Source organism: Oryzias latipes, chromosome 2, assembly GCF_053564925.1.
Source record: "Oryzias latipes strain Hd-rR chromosome 2, Olatipes_Hd-rR_3.1".
Lineage (NCBI taxonomy): Eukaryota > Metazoa > Chordata > Actinopteri > Beloniformes > Adrianichthyidae > Oryzias > Oryzias latipes.
The window spans coordinates 11,383,452-11,404,056 of NC_136238.1; the positions used below are offsets into that span (position 1 = coordinate 11,383,452).

General features: G+C 41.5%; 1 protein-coding gene across 1 annotated transcript in view; it reads right to left on the reverse strand.

Moving 5' to 3' along the window:
- LOC101167936 (transmembrane protein 163a) overlaps nucleotides 1-19,402 on the reverse strand; it is a 33,921-nt gene extending 14,519 nt beyond the window's left edge. The window contains exons 1-4 of the mRNA XM_004066573.5: nucleotides 19,057-19,402; nucleotides 17,883-18,002; nucleotides 4,880-4,923; nucleotides 4,695-4,786 (exon numbers count right to left, since the gene is read on the reverse strand). Of these exons, the coding sequence (XP_004066621.1) occupies nucleotides 4,695-4,786; nucleotides 4,880-4,923; nucleotides 17,883-18,002; nucleotides 19,057-19,231 (431 nt within the window). The 5' untranslated portion in view covers nucleotides 19,232-19,402. The remainder of the gene's footprint in view (nucleotides 1-4,694; nucleotides 4,787-4,879; nucleotides 4,924-17,882; nucleotides 18,003-19,056) is intronic.
- Nucleotides 19,403-20,605: the final 1,203 nt, after the last annotated feature.

Here is a 20,605-nt window from a genome sequence, read left to right on the forward strand (position 1 = left end):
AGGTGGAAGACAATCGGATCTGGACCTTTAAAGTCGAAGGACTTCGGGGAAAAAAACGACATTTTTTCTGCGTTTGCAGAACATTTAATGAATGTTTCTCAAAGATGCTTCGTATGTTTATCCGTCTGACATTTTTCATCCAATTAGAGTGCGGAGGGACACAATGCCTGTCAGAGCATATGCCCCGGTCATGCATGGTTAACGGAGTGAAGCCGGCTCTCCGCGACTGGATGAGGTAACCAAGGCAACCCCCAGCATCCCTCTGGGAAGTCCTCAGCAGGACACACACACACATAAACACACGGGAGCTTTTCTTCTCAGCAGAACTCCACAGGAAGATTAGAAAATCCAGCCTCTGCTCTATTCCATAAACGCCAAACGCCGTTGAGCACATTTTCATTTGGAAACAAAAGCCTGTCCGGCTCAGACACCTCAGGCATGTTACCGTGGCAACCAGCCATCTCTCGGGTATTACCCTTCCAACCACATCTTCTTTATCAAAAAGGCAGACAGGTTGAAAAATCCTGACGAATAGCTGTGGATCTGGCGGCGGCAGCGGCAGCTGAGCGCCGCTGCAGAAAAACCTGAGGGTTCACGCTGTCAAGGAGCACTGATAGGAACCCGTCTGCGGTCTTTAGTGAGAACCGCCGGTTAGCTGCTGCAACAACACGTTTGCATGTCAACAACCTAAAGCAAACATTTGATTTAGTTTCAGGGAGTTTTTCTACTGCCGATTCTAAAACATCTGCTTAAATAAACTCAGTCTTCAATTAGATCATGCGTCACGACTAACGTTCACCTATGTTTAAAAAGTTCAGGGAGATTCAGTTCCACTCATTCGTTCTCTTCTGCTTCTTCTGGACTCAGGTTGCTGGGGCAACGATCACAGAAAGGACTCCCAGAGCTTCTCCTTCAGTTTCTCTGAGAGGAAATCTGTTTTTTCCCCAGAACTCCACACTGGGAATCTGTCCAGGTGACATTCTCCGGTGTCCAGACCACCTTCTCCGGCTCCTCCTGGGGTGGAGGAGTTTCTGCTCCACTAAGCCGAGTTTTACACCTTCAACTTTAACCCTGGTTGTACCATGGTCAGGGGGAATACTCGATTCTGATTGGCTGCTGGGAGTGCATTAAAACCTGATAACCGCACGGTGAAAAAAGACGTTCCGGTCACCTAGCTTTAATTATTGTTATTATTATTTCGGGGCTTATGCGTCCGGAACACAAGTTTTTCACATAGAGCTTCATTCCCCTGTAGGTGGCGGACAGGTGCTGGTAAAAGGTAAACAAACAAAAGAATAAAAAGCCCCCTCCATGCGTGTCTGGTGAGACCACCACCGCCTGAATGTGAGTTCACGAAACCACGTTCTTAAACGCACCACACGCAGTCGTGTGGTCATTTAGTCAGGCTTATACCATGGTCCGGTTGAATACTCGATTCTGATTGGCTGCTGGGTATGCATTAAAACCTGATAACCGCACGGTGAAAAAAGAAGTTCGGTCAGCTAGCTTAAATGTTTTGTATCACTGCGCTGGCTTCTTTAAAACGACCCTTTGCTTCATCATTTGGACAAAAACAAGCGGTAAGAGGTGAACTTTCTCTCTGAACTGATGCTTTATTCAACCCATCGGAAAGATCAGCATATAAATCGCCGAATCTTGACTGCAGCAGTGGTGCGGCACGATGCGCAGCATCACGTGATGTATAGTCCGATTTTTGTGAGAAAAGCTATCCAAATCGGAAAAAAACACGAATTAAGGAATAAAAACTGGTTAATATGTATTGCTTTTGTACGGAGCCCGTGTCCTGACATTAAGATATAAAAATATATCTTGTTCCCACAGATTAATATCTCGTTCGCACGAAATACTATTCCGTTCCCACAAGATACTATTGCGTTCCCTCAAAATACTATTCCGTTCCTTCGAACTGATTAACTCGTGCGAACGCAATAATTAATCCGTTCGAACGCAATAATTATTCACGTCATAAGTCATACACGCGGATATGCTCTCTGTACGCCGGCAAAACTAAGCCGCTTTCAGCGCTAACTTCCGTGTCTCTGTGACCCATATTCGTTCAAAAAAGGAACATTAAAAACAAAAATGATCACTTTATTACCGTCTCAATGAATATAAGAAAAATATCAAAAGATTTATGACAACTAGGCTACTTTGTCTACGATAGCTCCTGCTAGGCTGCTACTAGTTCCGCCGCAGAGCTCTTTGATGTATGCCGGCATTTGGGCAACTGGCTGGTCGGTTGACAGACAGACAGCTGATATTGTAGTTTAGGGTCGAATAGGAATAATAATATTCAGGACTTGTATTTTATTAACTTTAGCAGTCAGTTGCTTTACATTCGAAGGCTATAAGGCTACACGCTAACCGACTAGCTGATCATATCCTGTTATTAATTTACGTCATAGATTTACAGCAGATACCTTCACATTTCTGTCTGTGTGTGTCTCATTACATTGCATTGAAGACACGGAGAATGTTTAGAGAACAGATTTATTTATCTTAAAAAGCACAGAAGCATCCATCGTATTCACGTTCATTCACATGATGATGATCTGGTCATCTGGATCATTGGTCTTGTTGTTAGACCTTGGTCACAGGGACACGGTGATTGGCCAATGATTGGCCGCTAAGCATGCTGGGAAACGTGACGTACTGCTATTGTTATTATGCTACAAGCTAAAGGTAAGTGCTTTAGGCGGAGCAGCCAGCTTAGTATGATATTTTTCAGATTTTCATCGAGACAATAACAGATCGACCATTCTTACTTTTATTTTTACCCCTATTGAATGCTCACAGAGACACGGAAGTAGCGGCAGGAAGCGGCTTTTGCAGCAAGATGACCGGAGGGCGTACCAGATCATCATCATGTGAATGAACGTGAATACGATGGATGCTTCTGTGCTTTTTAAGATAAATAAACCTGTTCTCTAAACATCCTCCGTGTCTTCAATGCAATGTAATGAGACACACACAGACAGAAATGTGAAGATATCTGCTGTAAATCTATGACGTAAATTAATAATAGGATAAATGATCGGCTAGTCAGTTAGCATGTATCCTTATAGCCTTCGAATGTAAAGCAACTGACTGCTAAAGTTAATAAAATACAAGTCCTGAATATTATTATTCCTATTCGACCCTAAACTACCATATCAGCTGTCTGACAACCGACCAGCCAGTTGCCCAAATGCCGGCATACATCAAAGAGCTCTGCGGCGGAGCTAGTGGTAGCCTAGCAGGAGCTATCGTATGACAAAGCAGCCTAGTTGTCATAAATCTTTTGATATTTTTCTTATATTCATTGAGACGGTAATAAAGTGATCATTTTTGTTTTTCATGTTCCTTTTTTGAACGAATATGGGTCACAGAGACACGGAAGTTACCGCTGAAAGCGGCTTAGTTTTGCCGGCGTACAACAGAGAGCATATCCGCGTGTATGACTTATGACGTGAATAATTATTGCGTTCGAACGGATTAATTATTGCGTTCGAACGACATAATTATTGCGTTCGCACGAGTTAATCATTTCGAATCATTTCGATAGTATTTTGAGGGAACGCAATAGTATCTTGTGGGAACGGAATAGTATTTCGTGCGAACGAGATAATAATCTGTGGGAACAAGATATATTTTTATATCTTAATGTCAAGACAAGGGCTCCGTACTTTTGTAAGTGACCATGGTATAAGCAGGTTAATGGCCTTTGAAGTGTGCATTATCACTTTTTAACGCACTTCTTGGAAGCAACCGTCCTCCGCTTCGCGTCAGATGGTTCAGGCTTCCACGGCGTGCGTTAAAAAGTAATAACGCACACTTCGTCGGTCATTAACCCTAACCCATTGGGTCAAATGTGGTCACTTTAAAAAAAATGTATTCATTTCATTTATTCTGACCCAGATTGTTTTTGCAATTCTTCCGTCTCACTGCATTCACACACTGGAGCAACGGGTGTTTTTCATTCAATCATTTATTTACTTATTGTCGCAGTTGTTGTTGTTTTCCGTTGTTTTTTGTTCTTATAATGGTTGTTTTTGTGTGTACTTTTTACTTATCTATTTATTTTGTTTAATTTAATTTTACTTTGTCGTGCAGGTTGCAGATGTTATTCTGTTTGTTCATAATGTTTACACTGTTAAACCTGAGAAATCTATCTATCTATCTATCCTTTGAGTGAAAATTTCACCCCCCCCACAAACTCAAAAACATTTTCCACACACCTGGAGCCCGATGAAAATGAATTTTGAGTGTTGTGGACAACCCCCAAATGTTGAAATGATAGCTGCCGATACCATCAAAATAAAAATGTATGGGGCGGAAATATCTTGTGGGGCTCAGAAAACTACTACAAAATCTACCAATGTGTTTAGTTGCTAGGGAAATCCAAAAATTTACTTTTGCGGATTCTTCTAAAACGTACAGAGACCTCTTAAACACCTCCAGGCGACCAAAAAAACTAATGGTTGCTATGGCGATAAAACCAACAGAAAAGCCGCCATTTTGAAAAGTGTTTTTTTTATTGTATCATGCTGGTCTGAGCAGGGTGGCTTTCAGTAAAGCCAAGCCAAAGTTCAGATGAGAGGGCCGTTTCTTCATGACCTGCTGCTCATCTTCACTGGTTGTGTTTGTGTGAGCCTTTCTTTTTTTATGACAGTAAAGGTGAAAGGCGCACTCACATGTACTCGCGGTGGGCCGAGTGGACGGCGGCCGCGTTGCTGTAGCGCCACAACACGATGACGGAGGAGAGCACGTCCAGCACAGCATCAAACTGCAGAGCGAGAACACAGACTCTTCAGACGGGGGCGGCGCGGGGGATCAGAGGAACAGCCATGTTTTTAGTTCCACATCACATGAGACTTACAGCAAATCCAAAGGCGGAGGCGCTGTGGCGCATGATGGAGACGGCTGCAAAGAGACGACACTTCTTATTCACACATTGGATTTTAGAAAAGATTGCAGTAACGGATCATCTGAAATGGTTTCCAGCTTTTTACCTGATGAGGAAAAGTCACACTTTAAACCAGAAAACAAGAGACAAATACAGAACCCCCCCTTCTGTTATTTTTAGCTTCTCTGGGGGGGGGGGCAGGCAGAGAAAATGCTCAGCAGGGGGTCTCAGCACTTCCACTTTCTCATCTTCCCTTACTCCTAAAGGAACCAGCGTTCCTCCCTTCATTATTGATTGATTTCTTAATCAATGAGAGGATTCGTTTCTTCAGACGCCACGTCTCATTTTCGGGGAGATTCCTTCTCCTGTTAGATTTATAAGAAAAGAAGGTAAGGTAGAGTGAAGAACTAACAAAAGAAAATACACATTTTGACCCAAGTTATTGTGCTATTCTTAGGGCCTTTCAGAGTTGACCTTGATAATATATGACCTGGGCTGCTGCTCAGAGCGCAGGTTTTTAGAGGAATACTCAGAAATATGTGAACAGCTTAAAATACCACTTTGGAGTTAGTAAAGTAGAAACGTTAAAATATAACCGACACAAACACCGACACAAACACACACAACAGCTCTCACTTTGATCCCTCATCCCAATATATACATACACATATATACACACGTGTGTATATATGTGTATGTACACAGTTTCGTGTGCTTTTCTACAAGGTAAATGGAGTCCTGGACCTAATGGTACGTTGGAAATGACCGTCACATGGCATGAAGGGGTTAAATTAAAGTTTTGTTTTAAGTATTTATTTTCCCCTCCAAAACCAGTTTTATTTGGTTAGGAATTCCAATAAAAAAGTCAAACTTTCATTGGTAAAATGAGAAGTTAAAATATTTTAATAACCAAAAAAGATTTCTGCCTTTTTAAAATGTTTCTTTTGTACAGAAAGTTGAATAATCTCATAAAGAGGTAAAGCAAGCCCCTTTAAATACACAGGTGGAGAACGTCAACAAGCTGGTGGAGCAAAGAGAAACAGGCGGATCTCTGTTCTGCACAGATCTGAGTGTAAAGTTATTCCGCCAGACACATCTCCTGCCCTTCATCCTCTCCTTCCTCGCCCCCTCTCCTCCTCACTCCTTCATTAGGAGGAGAAACAAGAAATTCTGAATCTGTGTGTCAGGAAGCTGAAGCCAGGAGTGGATAATTGGCTCCCAAAGAGGCAGGATGGATGTCAGCAGGGAGGAGCTCACATACAGACAAACACATGAGTGTGCAGAGCTCTCCCTCCTCCTCCTCCTCTTCCTCACTCTAAGTGGCATCCGACAAGAGAAGCAAAACAGAATATCCAGCATCCGAGTTGCTTTTATTCATCTCTGATGGAGCTCGGTGTTTCTACAGGACGTCTACAGATTCATGGACGTTAAATTTAAAGCATTAAAATGCTGATTTATATCAGAGTTTAATCCTTGAGATCAAAGGTTATGCTCTCCATGTTTGGATTAACATGTGACATGTATTCACACATAGGAACAATCACACATAGGAACAATAAATAATTAAAGAATAAACCCTCAGAGTCTATGTCTGTATAAATGTTAAGAAAATGAAGAAAAAGAAGGCTGGAGTTGCGAAAATGGATTGTTAGAATTTAAGGATAATCCAAGGAATTATAAAATTTAGAAAACAACACAGGTTTTTTTTTTGGCTAAAAACATAATCCTAACTAAAAGAAAATCGAAAGATGATCAGAGAGGGACTTTAAAGCTAACTGCTTTGTACATATTTTTAAAAATGGCTTAAAATATTTATGCTTATGCTATTTCTCTTTTAAAATGTGCTGATTCAAAGGTGGAGGCCTCATATGAAGACAAACATGGCGACCTCTAAGCTAAAACTTTGCCACTGTGCTGCATTTTCAAAAGCAAAATTACAGGTCTAGCTGCAGAAACACGGTTTGTCAGAGTTAAAAGTCCCGTTAGCAGGCACACACTTAGATGTGTGACGTTCGCTCTCCGCATTTGACTCATCTCCTGGGGGGGAGCAGTGAGCTGCAGACACAGAACCATTTGGAGATTTAACCCTCCCAAATTCCTGTCAAGCAGCGAGGCTTTGGGTCCCATTTTTAGAGTCTTTGGTGTGACTTGTGGATTTGAATTCACGACCTTCAAGTCCAAGGCCGGACACTCTTCCACGAGGCCACTCAGCTGGTCTCCACACTTGTAGGTCAGTTAACAGATAAATGGCGCTTCTATGCAACAGACGGGAGGCAAATCCCTCCCATCCCAACCAAGGAAGACAAAGAAAAACCGAGGTATGGATGTAGAGAATTTGCCATGTCTGACAGAACCTGAGAGTTTTTTATGCTAAGTCGTGATTTTTACTAAATGACAGTTGTGTGTTTCAATATTAGGCCTATATGCTACAATACTACAATACATTAGAGATCTATACTAGAAATGGGCAATAGATTGGTGGCGGTATCGGTATCCGCCAATATTTAGACAATTTCAGTTTATCTGTATCGTCCCGACATTAAAAAAAAAAAATCTACCAATATTTTTTAGACTGCTTTCAGATACACTTTATTTTTTTCCTAATAATTCCCTGGCTCTGGGAAGCTAATGTTTACAGTCATAACCAGTACTTGGCTGTTTACAGGGGCCTGTTTCAGAAAGGAGGTTAAGTGTAAACTCTGAGTGCATTAACCCTGAAATCAGGGAAACCCTGGGTTTTCCGTTTCAGAATGGGAGGTTTGTTAAACCAGAGAAAGCAGAGTAAGTCAAACCCGTTTCTGAAAGAGAGCTAACTTCTACTCGGAGTCCGTATCCATGGTTACTTATGCTGTGAACCTAACCTGGTCGGGAGCAGGTTTTATTCTCCAAACTCAAAGTTTCTGCCGGTCCCCTCCCCTTTTTAAAGACGAAGCGGTATTTTTCGCTTTAACCTTCATTGCCCACATGTCCGTCACACAGAGACGGTCTAAGTGACAAGAATGGCTTGTCCTTTTTTGGAGGACCCAATAGACGAGGAGGCTGCATTAATTCGTAGAAAATTATATTTACCTCGTACGAGGATTTTGAGAAGACTCGATTTTTTCTTTTTCATTTTTAGCTGCTGCCATGTTCTTTTAATTCCTGCAGGATTGCATCTACGTGAAAATGAAATCAGGGATATTGAATTAGATTAATGTAACAATTACTTTTTGGAAACACAATTTTCTAGCACTGCTTACTTTCTTAATCCCCTATAAACCTATACCACTTGATCAATACAAGGGTAGTGTTGCAGCGTGTGTGTGCTGAGCGGGGTGCGATCCACGAGAGACAAGGGGTGGGGCGATTGCAGGTGCAGAGGGGGGGGGGGGGGGGTGAGCAAGGAGGGGAGGTGTGTGCGTGGAATATATTGTGTGTTCGGAGGACGGAGCACTGAGTTAAATAAAGAGAAGGTGTCATTCCCAGAATAACTGTTTTGGAGTCATTCTTAATCCGCTCTGGCGGTTGAGGGTTTCCAACGGGAAGTGAACCCCGAAGGAGAATTCCCTTCGGCCCTGAAGGAAATCTCCCCTGCGCTTTTGACCACGGTCGGAAAGACGAGAGAAAAGAAAGGAGAAGTCTTCGCGCAGCGAAAGGTTCAACAGTAGACAAAGGTTCACTTTTAAAAACACAATTGCATGTATTAATATTAAACTGACCAACGTTTGCAAGAGGGGAAGGTTAACAAAAAAGTCCTCTAAACATTACCGACGTTAAATGCATTTCCCCCCCCAGATTGGTTCTGTACACTATGCAGCATTTCATGCATTTACACCAGGAATAACACTTCAAAAGAACACCTTAATATCGCCATTTTTTATTTCACTCCTTAAACTTACGCTATTTAAAAAGTTATTATAGTCAATATTTTATAACAATGATTTAAATGCAAACTTAGGCATTAATTTGAGCAGCTATGTTCTCCCACGCTAACTGTCTCTGTTTTGCAGATGCAGCGGTGTTGCTTTTCTTCGATAATATCTGCTCATATTCACTGTAACTCTGCAGCAGCACGTCAAGTTCAGCTGGCGAAAAATACGCAGACCTCTTTTTTTCACGGTTGCCATGGTGACTCGTGATATCTGCGCTCCATTGATAATGGCTTCTTATAGACGCGGTGCGCACGCTCACCTTCGAATCAGTCCACTCAGAGTTGATTGATCTAACTCGGATCAGCAACTCTGAAACAGAAAACTCAGAGTTGTTAATCTCCCGATTGACCAACTCAGAGTTCAAGTTCAACCTCAGAGTTGGTTGAACCTCCTTTCTGAAACAGGCCCCAGGTAAATGTTATTTTGATAGCGATACATGTTGTTTCTAACAGATCGCTGGCAATGGTTTGCCGTTGTGTCCAAAAGTCAAATGGTATAAATGTTTTTAGATATATTTTCAAAGTTTTAAAGTGATAAATGTTCCTTTGAGATCCCTCGCAGTATGTTAAAAAGGTCAAGGAAATGTAAACGTTGTTATTCCAGACACTTAAAAATTCGTATCGGCAAATATCAGCTATCGGCCACAGTTGCAAGTGAAATATCGGTTATCAGTATCGGCCTGAAAAAATTATAACGGCCAATCTCTTATCTGTACTACTAGTTGAAGGCTAAATTGGGCATTTGGCCTATCTTTGACGTTTACTTTATTCATTAAAGGCATAGAATATTCTTCTTTTGAACAGATCATAAACTTCTCTGCATTGCCAGAAAACAATTCCCAAATCCTTTCACAGATCTAAAAGACAGCCGGGTTATTGATTCAAATGGTCTGAAGCTTTAGCCGCCCACCAGGATCACCGACATATGTTTCTGATACGGAGTAGAAGACTATTAGATACTTTATACTTCAAAGTAATTAGAACTTGAGCGATGGTACAAGTCAGTATTGCTCCCTAACAATGTCACTGAACAGTTTGTTCTTTACCAAGTCATTAGCTGCGTTTACATGGACAAAAGTAATCGGAAAGAACGCCTGATCAGAAGAAAAATGCGTCGTGTAATCATGCCATTCGGAATAGTTTGCCTCGATCAGACTCGTTCGGATCAAAATTTCTTTCCGATCGAGATAGGTGGGTTATGCCTATTGTTGATCCGATCCTTGTTCATGTAAACGGTTCATTCTGATCGTGTGTCACTACTGCTCTGGTTTATCGTCATATATAGACGATGTTTTGCTCCACAGAAAGCTTTGGAGCTCATACAGGACAGGCAGTTCGCTCCGCCCTCGCCCCGCTGGCTCTTCGCCTCTCCCCTCTCTTACACCGCTCACGAGGGGGGTGCGGGGGAGGAGCGCTTCGTGCCCTGTGACGTCTGGACCCTGCGTGGTCCGGGCTCGGGTGCCGGTGGACTGGGCGAACTGTGTCTCTGAGCAGAGCAGCCGGACTTATAGGGGCATTTAGGGTTGTTGTGTTATGTGTGGGAGGCTTCAGACTGTGATCCGTCCCGCCGCTCTTGGTTAGCGGCTGCCGGACTCAGGAGAACTGTGTCATCGAGCAGAGCTCGGACGTCCAGCTCCCACAGCGGCTTTGGGGCGGTGTTTGAGCTTTTTAAAGCAGAAACCTGAGAAACTGTTCAAACAATCATGTGGATTTGTGTTTCCAGTCCTGTCCCGACTAAATAAAGGCTGATGTTATTCCCACACATTTACGTGCAGCCAAGATGCAGATTGCGGCATTTCCCGCATGGATTTCATGTTCATCAAAGGCTAATGTTGTTAGCGCGTGTTAGCCACTCCTAACCCTTCTTCCAGTTCCGTTCTTCCACAAAAAAAAGCACTGACCACACGGATTAAAAATAAAATGATGAGCGAACAGACGCTTCATAATATTTGTCGAGTTATTTCTTTTCATTTTCAATGGTGCCCAACTCGAATGGCTCAGGAGACAACGGAGGACGACTGCCATCTGGTCCTATTTACTAACTTAAAAGTAAAGCAACAGATATAGAGGGGGAGAACAAGCGCACGGATAAAAAGAAGTGGAAAGGAACAGAGAGAAAGTAGATTTGAGGTGGAGATGGTGGTTTTTGTCTGGCAGTCATGGTAAGCTGAGAAACAAACATTTCAATGCTTGGATGACTTCGGTGACGCCATTGGTATGTTTATTTCAATTTCATTTCTAGTCTGATATTTGTGGGAATATTATTCAACAAGTGAAATGGTTAAATGGTACAATATTTGCAAAAGTTTGAAATAACAGCACATTTCTGACAAACATTTCTGATATCTGTTTTATTATTTTCTGTTTTATTTCAAGGTTATCAAGCTCTCATCCATTCTTTGTTGAAAATAAAAAGAAGTTAAAATGAGTGGAGTTGTCCAGCGTCCTCCGTTGTCTCCTGAGCCATTCGAGTTGGGCAGCATTGAAAATGAAAAGAAATAACTCGACAATATTCATAACAGTAATAAAAGCACGTTTAGAAGATCATCTGGTATATTACTGAGCTGCTGCATGAATGTATATGGCAGCTAGGTTTGTTTACAACGGGACTCATTTCCTCTTCCGGTATTTTCAACACTACTGCACATGCCCAAATGATTTATTCTGACCGAAAGTGTGACCCATGTGAACGTTCGTTCTAATCCGAAAATGTTTTTTTGATCCCATGTACACAGTTGGATTTTAATCCGACCATTGATCCGATCAAGAAATGTTGCACATGTAACCGCGGCTTCTGTATTTTAATGCTACTCCATTACAAATGTTGCCAAAGAGGTTCCTAGATGGATACTGCAATCCATCTCTATAGATTCTACAAGACGTTGGCGCCTATTGTAACGTTTAAAACACAACAATGGCCCCGAAACGAGCCCCTTTGCTTCTGTTATTGTTGACTTCCACACGTTTATGAAGTCCTCACCATTGCCATTTCCCACAATTCAACGCGCGCTCCCGTATCTGTGAACTAGTCTTTTAGGTTGTGTCCGAATTCCTTCCCTACTCAATATATAGTGCATTACATAGGGCACTATATAGTGCGTTTGCCATTTTGTAACGCTGTCCAAATCTACAATTCCAAAATCGAGTTCCCGAGAAAATTTCCCTGAAGCCTCTGCGAAAAACCAGTGTGCATCGATGGTCACTAGATCAGCGAATATAGACCACAATGCATTGCGTCTTAACATTTTTTATTTATTTTTTTGATAAACCATTAACGTTTTTATCTTCAGAAGACAGGGGACTCATAAATAATCTTCCCCAAGCGCGCATATTAATTAGATTTTAACTTTGTGAAATCAATGACGTCAAAAGTAGTGAGCATGGTGTCCGAATTGCTTTTAATATTCAAGACACTACAGAGTGCCGCACTATATAGTTTTTTAGTAGTTTGTGTGGGTGTTCGGACATAGCCGTATTTGGTGATGGAGTGATCATTGTTTGTCTTGTTCATTTGGAATTGAATGCTTTAAGTTCAACTTTAAGGCCTGTGGGTTGTCATGGTTACGTGATGTTTGGATCATATGGGGGTAATCTGAGACACTACATTAGATATGCTCACCTGCTGGGCGAGAGCACAGAAGATCTGAGGTGTTTAATGTGTTTTTATACCGACCAGCTCAGTGGCCTTGTAGTAGAGTCTCCGCCCTGAGAGGTCATGAATTCAAATCTAAGAGTAATACCAAAGACTCTGAAAACGGGACCCAATGCCTCCCAGCTTGACACTCAGCAATAAGGGATTGGATTTTTTTTGGGGGGGGGTTAAACTACCAAATGGTTCCCGAGCGCGCCACTGTCTGCCGCCTACTGTTCCCCCAGGGGACGGGTCAATGCAGAGAACACATTTGACACATCTAGGTGTGTGACCGCTAACAGAATTTTAACTTATTTCGTGTTCATAGACGAGTTACAGGAACTGCTGAAGTCCTTGTTGTGGTTTTGGCGCGTCAAACAGAAAATGGGTCGGCTCCTCGAGCAAAGTCACCGCTTTAAAACCAGATCTTTAATCTTTTTGCTGCGTCCCTTTTGACGTCAGGATAAGGGTTTAGGAGGTCTTGTGCTGTAAAGCTGCACCCGTCTTCACGTCAACAGATTACTGAAGTTGCAGCAACTGTTTTCCTTTCTTCTGTGGACTTTCGTCTCATTTCAAGCCGACACAGCAGCAGCAGAGGTGAGTTTTTGACGGCCTGCAGCGCTCCGACAGGAAAACACTGAATACTAATGAAGTCCATCATAATGGTATTCAACATGTCAGCTCTGAGGACCTCCCACCACTTCTGCTGCTGCTGCTTTCATCTCTCCCTTTGTAAGCTTAGAGCTGTTATCCAGACGGGATGGTTTTAGCCTGAAATAAAGGGCTGTGCAGAGTTATCACTTTATGGAGTGGAGTCGACACAGATTTTCAGATCAAAGGTGTTTTGGTGTGAGAAAAAGAGAACAGTCTGAAAAAAGAATTAGCTTACTAAAGAAGAAAAAGTGGAAATAAAAGAAAAGGAAGTCTGAAAATGAACAAAATGTTAAAACTGTAGAGGCAAAAAGAGTAAAAATGAAAACTTAGCATTTAATATGGATGGATCCTTTCTGTAGGACACTAAACAGGTGTTATTGCACTTTAACTGGACTTTATCCCGCCCAATTCACTGTTCCAAAACTAGTAACAGAGTGGCCCTGGTAAAGCTAAAATCTGCCAATCTATTTAACTGTTTAACTGAACAGCTGTCTTTAATGACACTACCACAGTTAGTCACAAATGAAAGGTCAAGGCACAAATTTCCAAAAAGCTTTTCCCACCAAACCTCTATTTCGGGTGTAAAATCTGACTGAAACCGCTGACTGTATATTAAGAAATGGTCTGAGTGACTCCTCCCCTCTCATTCCTCGTTCCAAACAGGAAGTACCCGCTGATCCCAAAAAGCCAAAACCCCATAGGCTGCTATAGAGAAATAAACAGCTATTACTCAGTCTGTTTGTCAGAACAATCATTCTTGCTCTACTATCTCTTTTTAACATGTTCTTGCTAATCCACATTTTTTCACAATATTAAAAAATAAATAAAAGTTATTCAAGGTGTAAACTGACCAATCAGATGCCTCAAAGTGTCCTGACGTCGAACGTTTGAAGCGTTTGACACAATCTCCAGAATCAGCTTTCGGTGGAAGGTGTGTGGCTGATTGTAGAGAGTGGTTACCATGGAAATGTAGACTGACAGACCAATCACGGCCTACTGAGGACATTCTGGCGACGGACATGTAAGGGTTAATGGCCGACGAAGTGTGCGTTTATTACTTTTTAACGCACACCGTGGAAGCGTGCATTTGCTTCCGCGAAATGCGTTAAAAAGTAATAACTTATACTTCAAAAGGCCATTAACCCGCTTATGCCATGGTCAGTTACAAAACCAATACATATTAACCAGGTTTTAGTTCTTAATTCTTGTTTTTTTTCAGATTTGGATTGCTTTTTGTTTGGTACCGCTTGTTTTTGTCCAAATGATGAAGCAAAAGGTTGTTTTCAAGAAGCCGGCGCAGTGATACAAAACATTTAAGCTAGGTGACCGAAACTTCTTTTTTCACCGTGCGGTTATCAGGTTTTAATCCACACCCAGCAACCAATCAGAATCAAGTATTCAAACAGACCATGGTATAAATAACGGTAAAATGGTGACTAAATTGACTTCATTTGGTTGGAACCGGAAGCAAGGCATTTTCCATGGGTGACATCACACTCAGTCTAGTTCTCTATATACAGTCAATGACTGAAACCCACCCCTAGTGGTCATTTGAGGAACTGCAACATTCCTGTTTTGCTTGCTTGCTCTCAAATCATTTCTATGTAAATTAGTGTAAGATTTTGCAATAAATTGCAAAATTTTCATCCTTACGCTTAACTCTGGTGTGAAGTTTCACCTATGTCACCTTTTTATTTTAGCGTTATGCTACAGTTTCACCGTTTTTTGCCAATTTTCTACAAGACTGAGGATCAATTGTGTCTTTTTCGAGGCAAAAGAGGGGCATCAATGATAAAGCTAAGAACTTAGCATCAAATTAGTCCAATACTAGCTAGAGAGTCACATGACCACTGTGTTTTCTGTGTCTAGATAATGAAGCGGGTGGCGGTCTATAGATCCTGCCTTCTCTGGTTTTTCCAGCTGATCTAAATGCATCGCGGCGCTTTGTGTTCAGGTGAGACGAGGCCGGAATAGACAATCGTCTCATGAGTTTACTGCTTACTAAAAACGTTCAGAGGAGAAAAGCAGGTAAATGGAGTAGAGAGCAACAGACACAACAGGAAAAACATATATTCTAGATCAGTGAAGGCAGATTTTTAACACAAAATAACATTTCTGTTAAATTATACCTTCGACCATCAAGGATCTTCAATGGAAATTCAATGTATTTTTTAATGATTGAATCCCATCCATGTGCTTTGTTGTAAAGGTTCCCTAAAAAGGTCTAATATACATTGTTATTCCTCCACCTTACAATGTCACTGCCTACTAACGATTGGGTCACATGACTCCTGTAGATGTTTTATTGTGTTGACACAATTCCTAGAACTTGCACTACATCAAGAAATTTTATTTAAAAAATTAGGATTAGCAAGTATATTAGCCGCGGTTACATGCGCAAAATATCTTGATCGGATCAATGGTCGGATTAAAATTCACCGTGTACATGGGATCAGAAAAACTTTTTACGATTAGAACGAACGTTCACATGGTCACACTTTCGGTCGGAATAAATCGTTTGGGCATGAGCAGTAGTGTTGAAATACCGGAAGAGGAAATGAGTCCGGTTATAAACAAACCTAGCTGCCATATACATTCATGCAGCAGCTCGGTAATATACGTACTTTTATTACTGTTACGAATATTATGAATTGCCTGTTCGCTCATCATTTTATTTTTAATCCGTGTGGTCAGTGCTTCTTTTTTGTGGAAGAACGGAGCTGGAAGAAGCCAAGGCTAGGAATGGCTAACGCGCTAACAACATTAGCCTTGTTTGATGAACATAAAATCCATGCGGGAAACGCCGCAATCTCATCACAGGGCACGAGGCGCTCCTCCTCCCCACCCCCCTCGTGAGGGGTGTAAGAGACGGGAGAGGCGAAAAGCCAGAGGGGCGAGAGCGGAGCGGCGCTTTGCTCTGGGCGTACGCAGAGCAGCCAGTCGGTCCTGTTTGAGCTTCAAAGCTTTCTCTGGAGCAAAACACCGTCTATGCATGACGTTAAACCAGAGCAGTAGTGACGCACGATCGGAATGAACCGTTTAGATGAACAACGATCGGATCAACAATCGGCATAACCCACCTATCTCGATCGGAAAGAAATTTTGATCCGAACGAGTCTGATCGGGGCAGAGTATTCTGAACGGCGTGTTTACATGACGCATTTTTCTTCCGATCAGGCATTCTTTCCGATTACTTTTGTCCATGTAAACGCAGCTACTGGTAAGTGTCTACGACATGTAGATTGTTGAGGAAAACAGTGAGAAGCAATGTGTGTCACGTTAAAAGGTGTTTCTCACTCTGTTTACATCCCATAATGCCCGGCTTCAGTGGCCGTTTTGGCTTAGGTGTTCAGCTCCAAGCATGGAAACTATTTAGACTGGGGAAATTCATCGGGAACCGAAGCTCAGTCCGATTGGAAACAAACCGAGACCACCTGGAAAGATGGGTCAGAAAGTGGTTCCAGGTCCTGGGCCAGGGTGTGCTTGGGTGTATTCAGACTGAAAATTGGTTCCGGATTATTAGAGGAAACGAACTCTGGTTAATTTAAGTGGACCAAATGTGTCCAGTCCGAATACAATTTTTAGCCCTCTATGGTCTGATTTAGGGTCTCACTGCTAATCTGTCAAAATATCAGTTTCTTCAACATGTAACGACCAGCTTGAGGAGTGTCCGACGCATTGACTGTATATGAGAACTGGCTGAATGAGTTTGACGGCATCCACAGAGAATGGCTCCGGCAGATGAAGTCTATTCAGGAGCCGTTTTTTCACTATACAGACGCCACCATGTTGAACCCAGACGTCAGTAAGCAGCGATTGGTCCGAGTTGGGCTGAGTCGATGTTTTTATGGGAACCACTCCCGCCAATCAGGAGTGAGCTTGTTGGAAGGCCACACCCCTACCACTTCAAAGCAGGCTACACGAAACATGTCAATCAAACATTTAAAATGTTTTATGCGAGACCACTTACTTTTCTTGGGGCATCTGATTGGTCAGATTATCACTTGAAAAACTTCAACTACAAAGAAAACGCAAACTAATTAGGGGAGTCGGACGAGTTACTCAGTCTAGTTCTTAAATACGGTGAAGGGTCTGCCATGATCCTGGGATTGATTCCATGTTCGTAGAAAAGACTCTTCTTCTAATTGCCGATCATGTTTTTTCTATCTAGTCGTTTTTTAAGCCATAAAACAACAAACGACTCCTTTACTTTTAGACTAGTTCAACCAACCCGACTCAGGTAAGAGGTGCAAAGCGATAGCGCTACTTTCCCACCATCCAAGGTCAGTCCAAAGCCCTCCAGACCTGGAGGGTGTCTAGTCTTACAGCAGAGTCTGCGATACGTTCTGGTCACATGACCGGAAAATTGAATCTTTTTCCCCATCAGGAATGTTGCAGACGCGAGAGCAGAGAGTGACTGACCCCCTTCCCACCCCCCACACACCAGGTCAGCGGCCACCGTGAGTCAGAAGTCCCGAGCTCACATCCTTGGTCATGTGAGCTCACGCTGATGAGATAATGGACATCTGTGGTCTGCTCCTAAGGGACGTCTTTCCTGATCTACGGATCCAATTCCAACTGGGATTTTGCAGATACCTTCACGTTCTAAAACTATAAAGAGTTCCCCGGTTTATTTTGAAGGGCAATGAAAGTGTAGAACAAACATGGGAAGAGTTTTATTTTTACGAGCTGCTGCGTGATGACAGACCTGCAGGGCGTGACCCTCATAAGCAAACCTGTCCTTCAGCTGAAGAACGTCTGCGATTTCCCATTCTACTCACTGAAAGCAGCCACGGCCAGGATGATGGTGGCCACTATGGACGCCCACGACACCCACAGGGCTTTCTTGCGGAAGCTCTGGGCTTCGTGAGGCTTTAGGCGCATGCTGCTCTCCAGAAGACCTGCAGGCGATACGCAGGGCAAAGTGACGCCCAGAGTTCCACTCACGTTTAGTTACTTTTGTTATTACAACGTCAACAAAACACAAATACACAACATTTGACAAAAATATGTCTACGTTTGGGAATTTTCACCACAAAAAAAAAAGGTTCATTTCACACAGAAACACAACTTCATCTTTGGGTTTTGCAAAAAAAAAGAAATTTCAGTTAAAACATTTGATGGTTTATCTACACATACATTGTTTTACTTTAATGACTATGCTATTACAAAGTGCCTTTTTTTTCTTTCGATTTTCGATGTTTGTAGTAGGGCTACACGAAATGAGCAAAACTTGCCATATGCGATATTAGTGATCAATATTGCGATAACGATATAATTTGCGGTATATAAACAAATAGCAAAACAACCAAAAACATCATTACCATTTCATTGCAACAGTTTAAAATTTATACTCCAAATGACCCTTGTTGGTGTAGGAGGCAAACATCTAACATAAAGGGCTCTTCTGATTGGTCAACAACGTGAACTGGTCCATCCGATTGGTCAAATGCATAAATGGATTTATTTGATTAGTTAAATGCTGACATAAGATTGTTTTAGCACATTAAAGGTTACTATTTAATGCGATTTTTGCTGACTTTTGCAATATGGATATTGCACTGCTTGATATTGCGATAACGATAAATTTGCAGTATATTGTGCAAGACTAGTTTGTAGCTTTTTCAGCTAATTAGAAATTTTTTATAATATCATAATAATATGAAAACTTTTTTTTAACTAATCCAAACTTCTAGATTTAAAAAATAAAATAATTCTGCTTTTGTAGAAATTATCAATCTGGTTTTATAAAATAAAAGTCCCCCTTTGTAGAAATTATCAATCAGGATTAATAAAATAAAAGTCTGCCTTTGTAGAAAATAAATTAGAATTTCTTAAATAATTTTCTGCTCAAGTAGAAAAACATTGTATAAATTAAAAGTCTGCTTTTGCAATAATAACTCGGGACGGTTTTTGGGTGGCGCGTGAGTCCCAATGGTAGCAGACACCACCCACCTCGGTCCTCTATGCTGTCCGTGATCTTCATCTCCTGGTCCATCTTGAAGCCCTCTCCGGGACCCTCCGCTTCGGCTTTCCGCTGCTCCTCTTGGGGCTGCGTCGGCTCGCTCTGGCCGTTCACCAGCGCGGGCTCCACGGCGGCGGCGGTTCGGTTCGGCGGCGGTTCGGTCATGTTGTCTCTAAAAATGTCTCACCTGCCTGAGAGGAGCCGCTCAGACACAGAGGGAGGGGGGAGGGGGGGAGTCCTCGTGGAGTTGGGATCCCAGCTGCGCCAAATCACATACTGTGCACGAGCCGCAACCGGAAATTTGAGGGTTTGGATTTCAAAAATAAAGGCACAGTTCTTTGTTTTGAAAAAAAAAAAAAAAAAAAGTTGTAAGCTCTTTCTTGCATGTGTTTAAAAAAGTCATTTGAAACGAAAAGTAGGTCATTTGTGTTTGGTATTTAAAGAACAATCCTGTTATGCTGGATAACAATTTAATTAAACTGATATAATAAGACTAATAATTAAAAAGGGGGCAAATCCAAAGCTGTTTTAAAAACATAATTCTACAATAGCTTTTTCTACAAAAGCTTTAGACACACATCTTAGACACACAAATATATAAATAAATGTATAAAATTGTATCTATAACTAAATATTTAATAGAAAGCAATGACTTTTAATAGTCACTGTCGCAGGTAAAGTTATCAAATATTAATACCTATATACTTAATACTTTTACATTTTTTGTATTATTTTTTTTTGTTATTTAGAAAAAATATATCACTGTTTTTATATAGAATGGAATATTTTATTTGTGTTGCACTAAAAGCCATTCTATACCCTGATGCCCATTTTAGAAGAAGTGATCTAATAAGAGTTCAAACGTGGCTATTTCTTTGTTTCTTAATGCGTCTAACTTTCATTCATCTTTAAAAACATTTTGGGGACTTTCGCCGACGCTGACAGACGTCAAATCTGTCCTGTCAAAGTTGAATTAGCAATTTATTTTGAAAGCGTTGACCGGAAGGGGCGCCTCTATCGCGTTTACAGACAGTGAAAGATTGTGCGCTTCAATGATTTGGTGCGCAGAGTCAGGTAACAAATAACAGAAAAAGCCGAGCCGTCCTGTTACAGTCACACCTGCACTCTAATTACGAACATTTGAGGATTCCTAGAAAAAAAAGGAACCAGCAGAAATTATTCAAAAAAGGTACTGGGAAAAATATGGTAAATTTACATCGTCACTAAAAAGGGGAATAAAGATTTTCTGCCTCTTATTTATGTCAATACTTTTTGCAATCACAAACAATAAATAATAATCCTACAAATCACATGAAAATAGAGTTGGTGCTGCTGACCCTTCATTTTTGTCACTTGCTGCCATCTAGAGGATCATTTCAGTACTGCACCACTCACATTTAAATGAATCAAAACGTTGAGGAAAACCAATAAACAAAGCATCAGAAATGAGAGGAAAGAAAAAGACACATTCCATAAACATTGTTAGCCTAATGGGGCACACACCTGCTACATAATAATAATCAAAAGTATCCCATAATG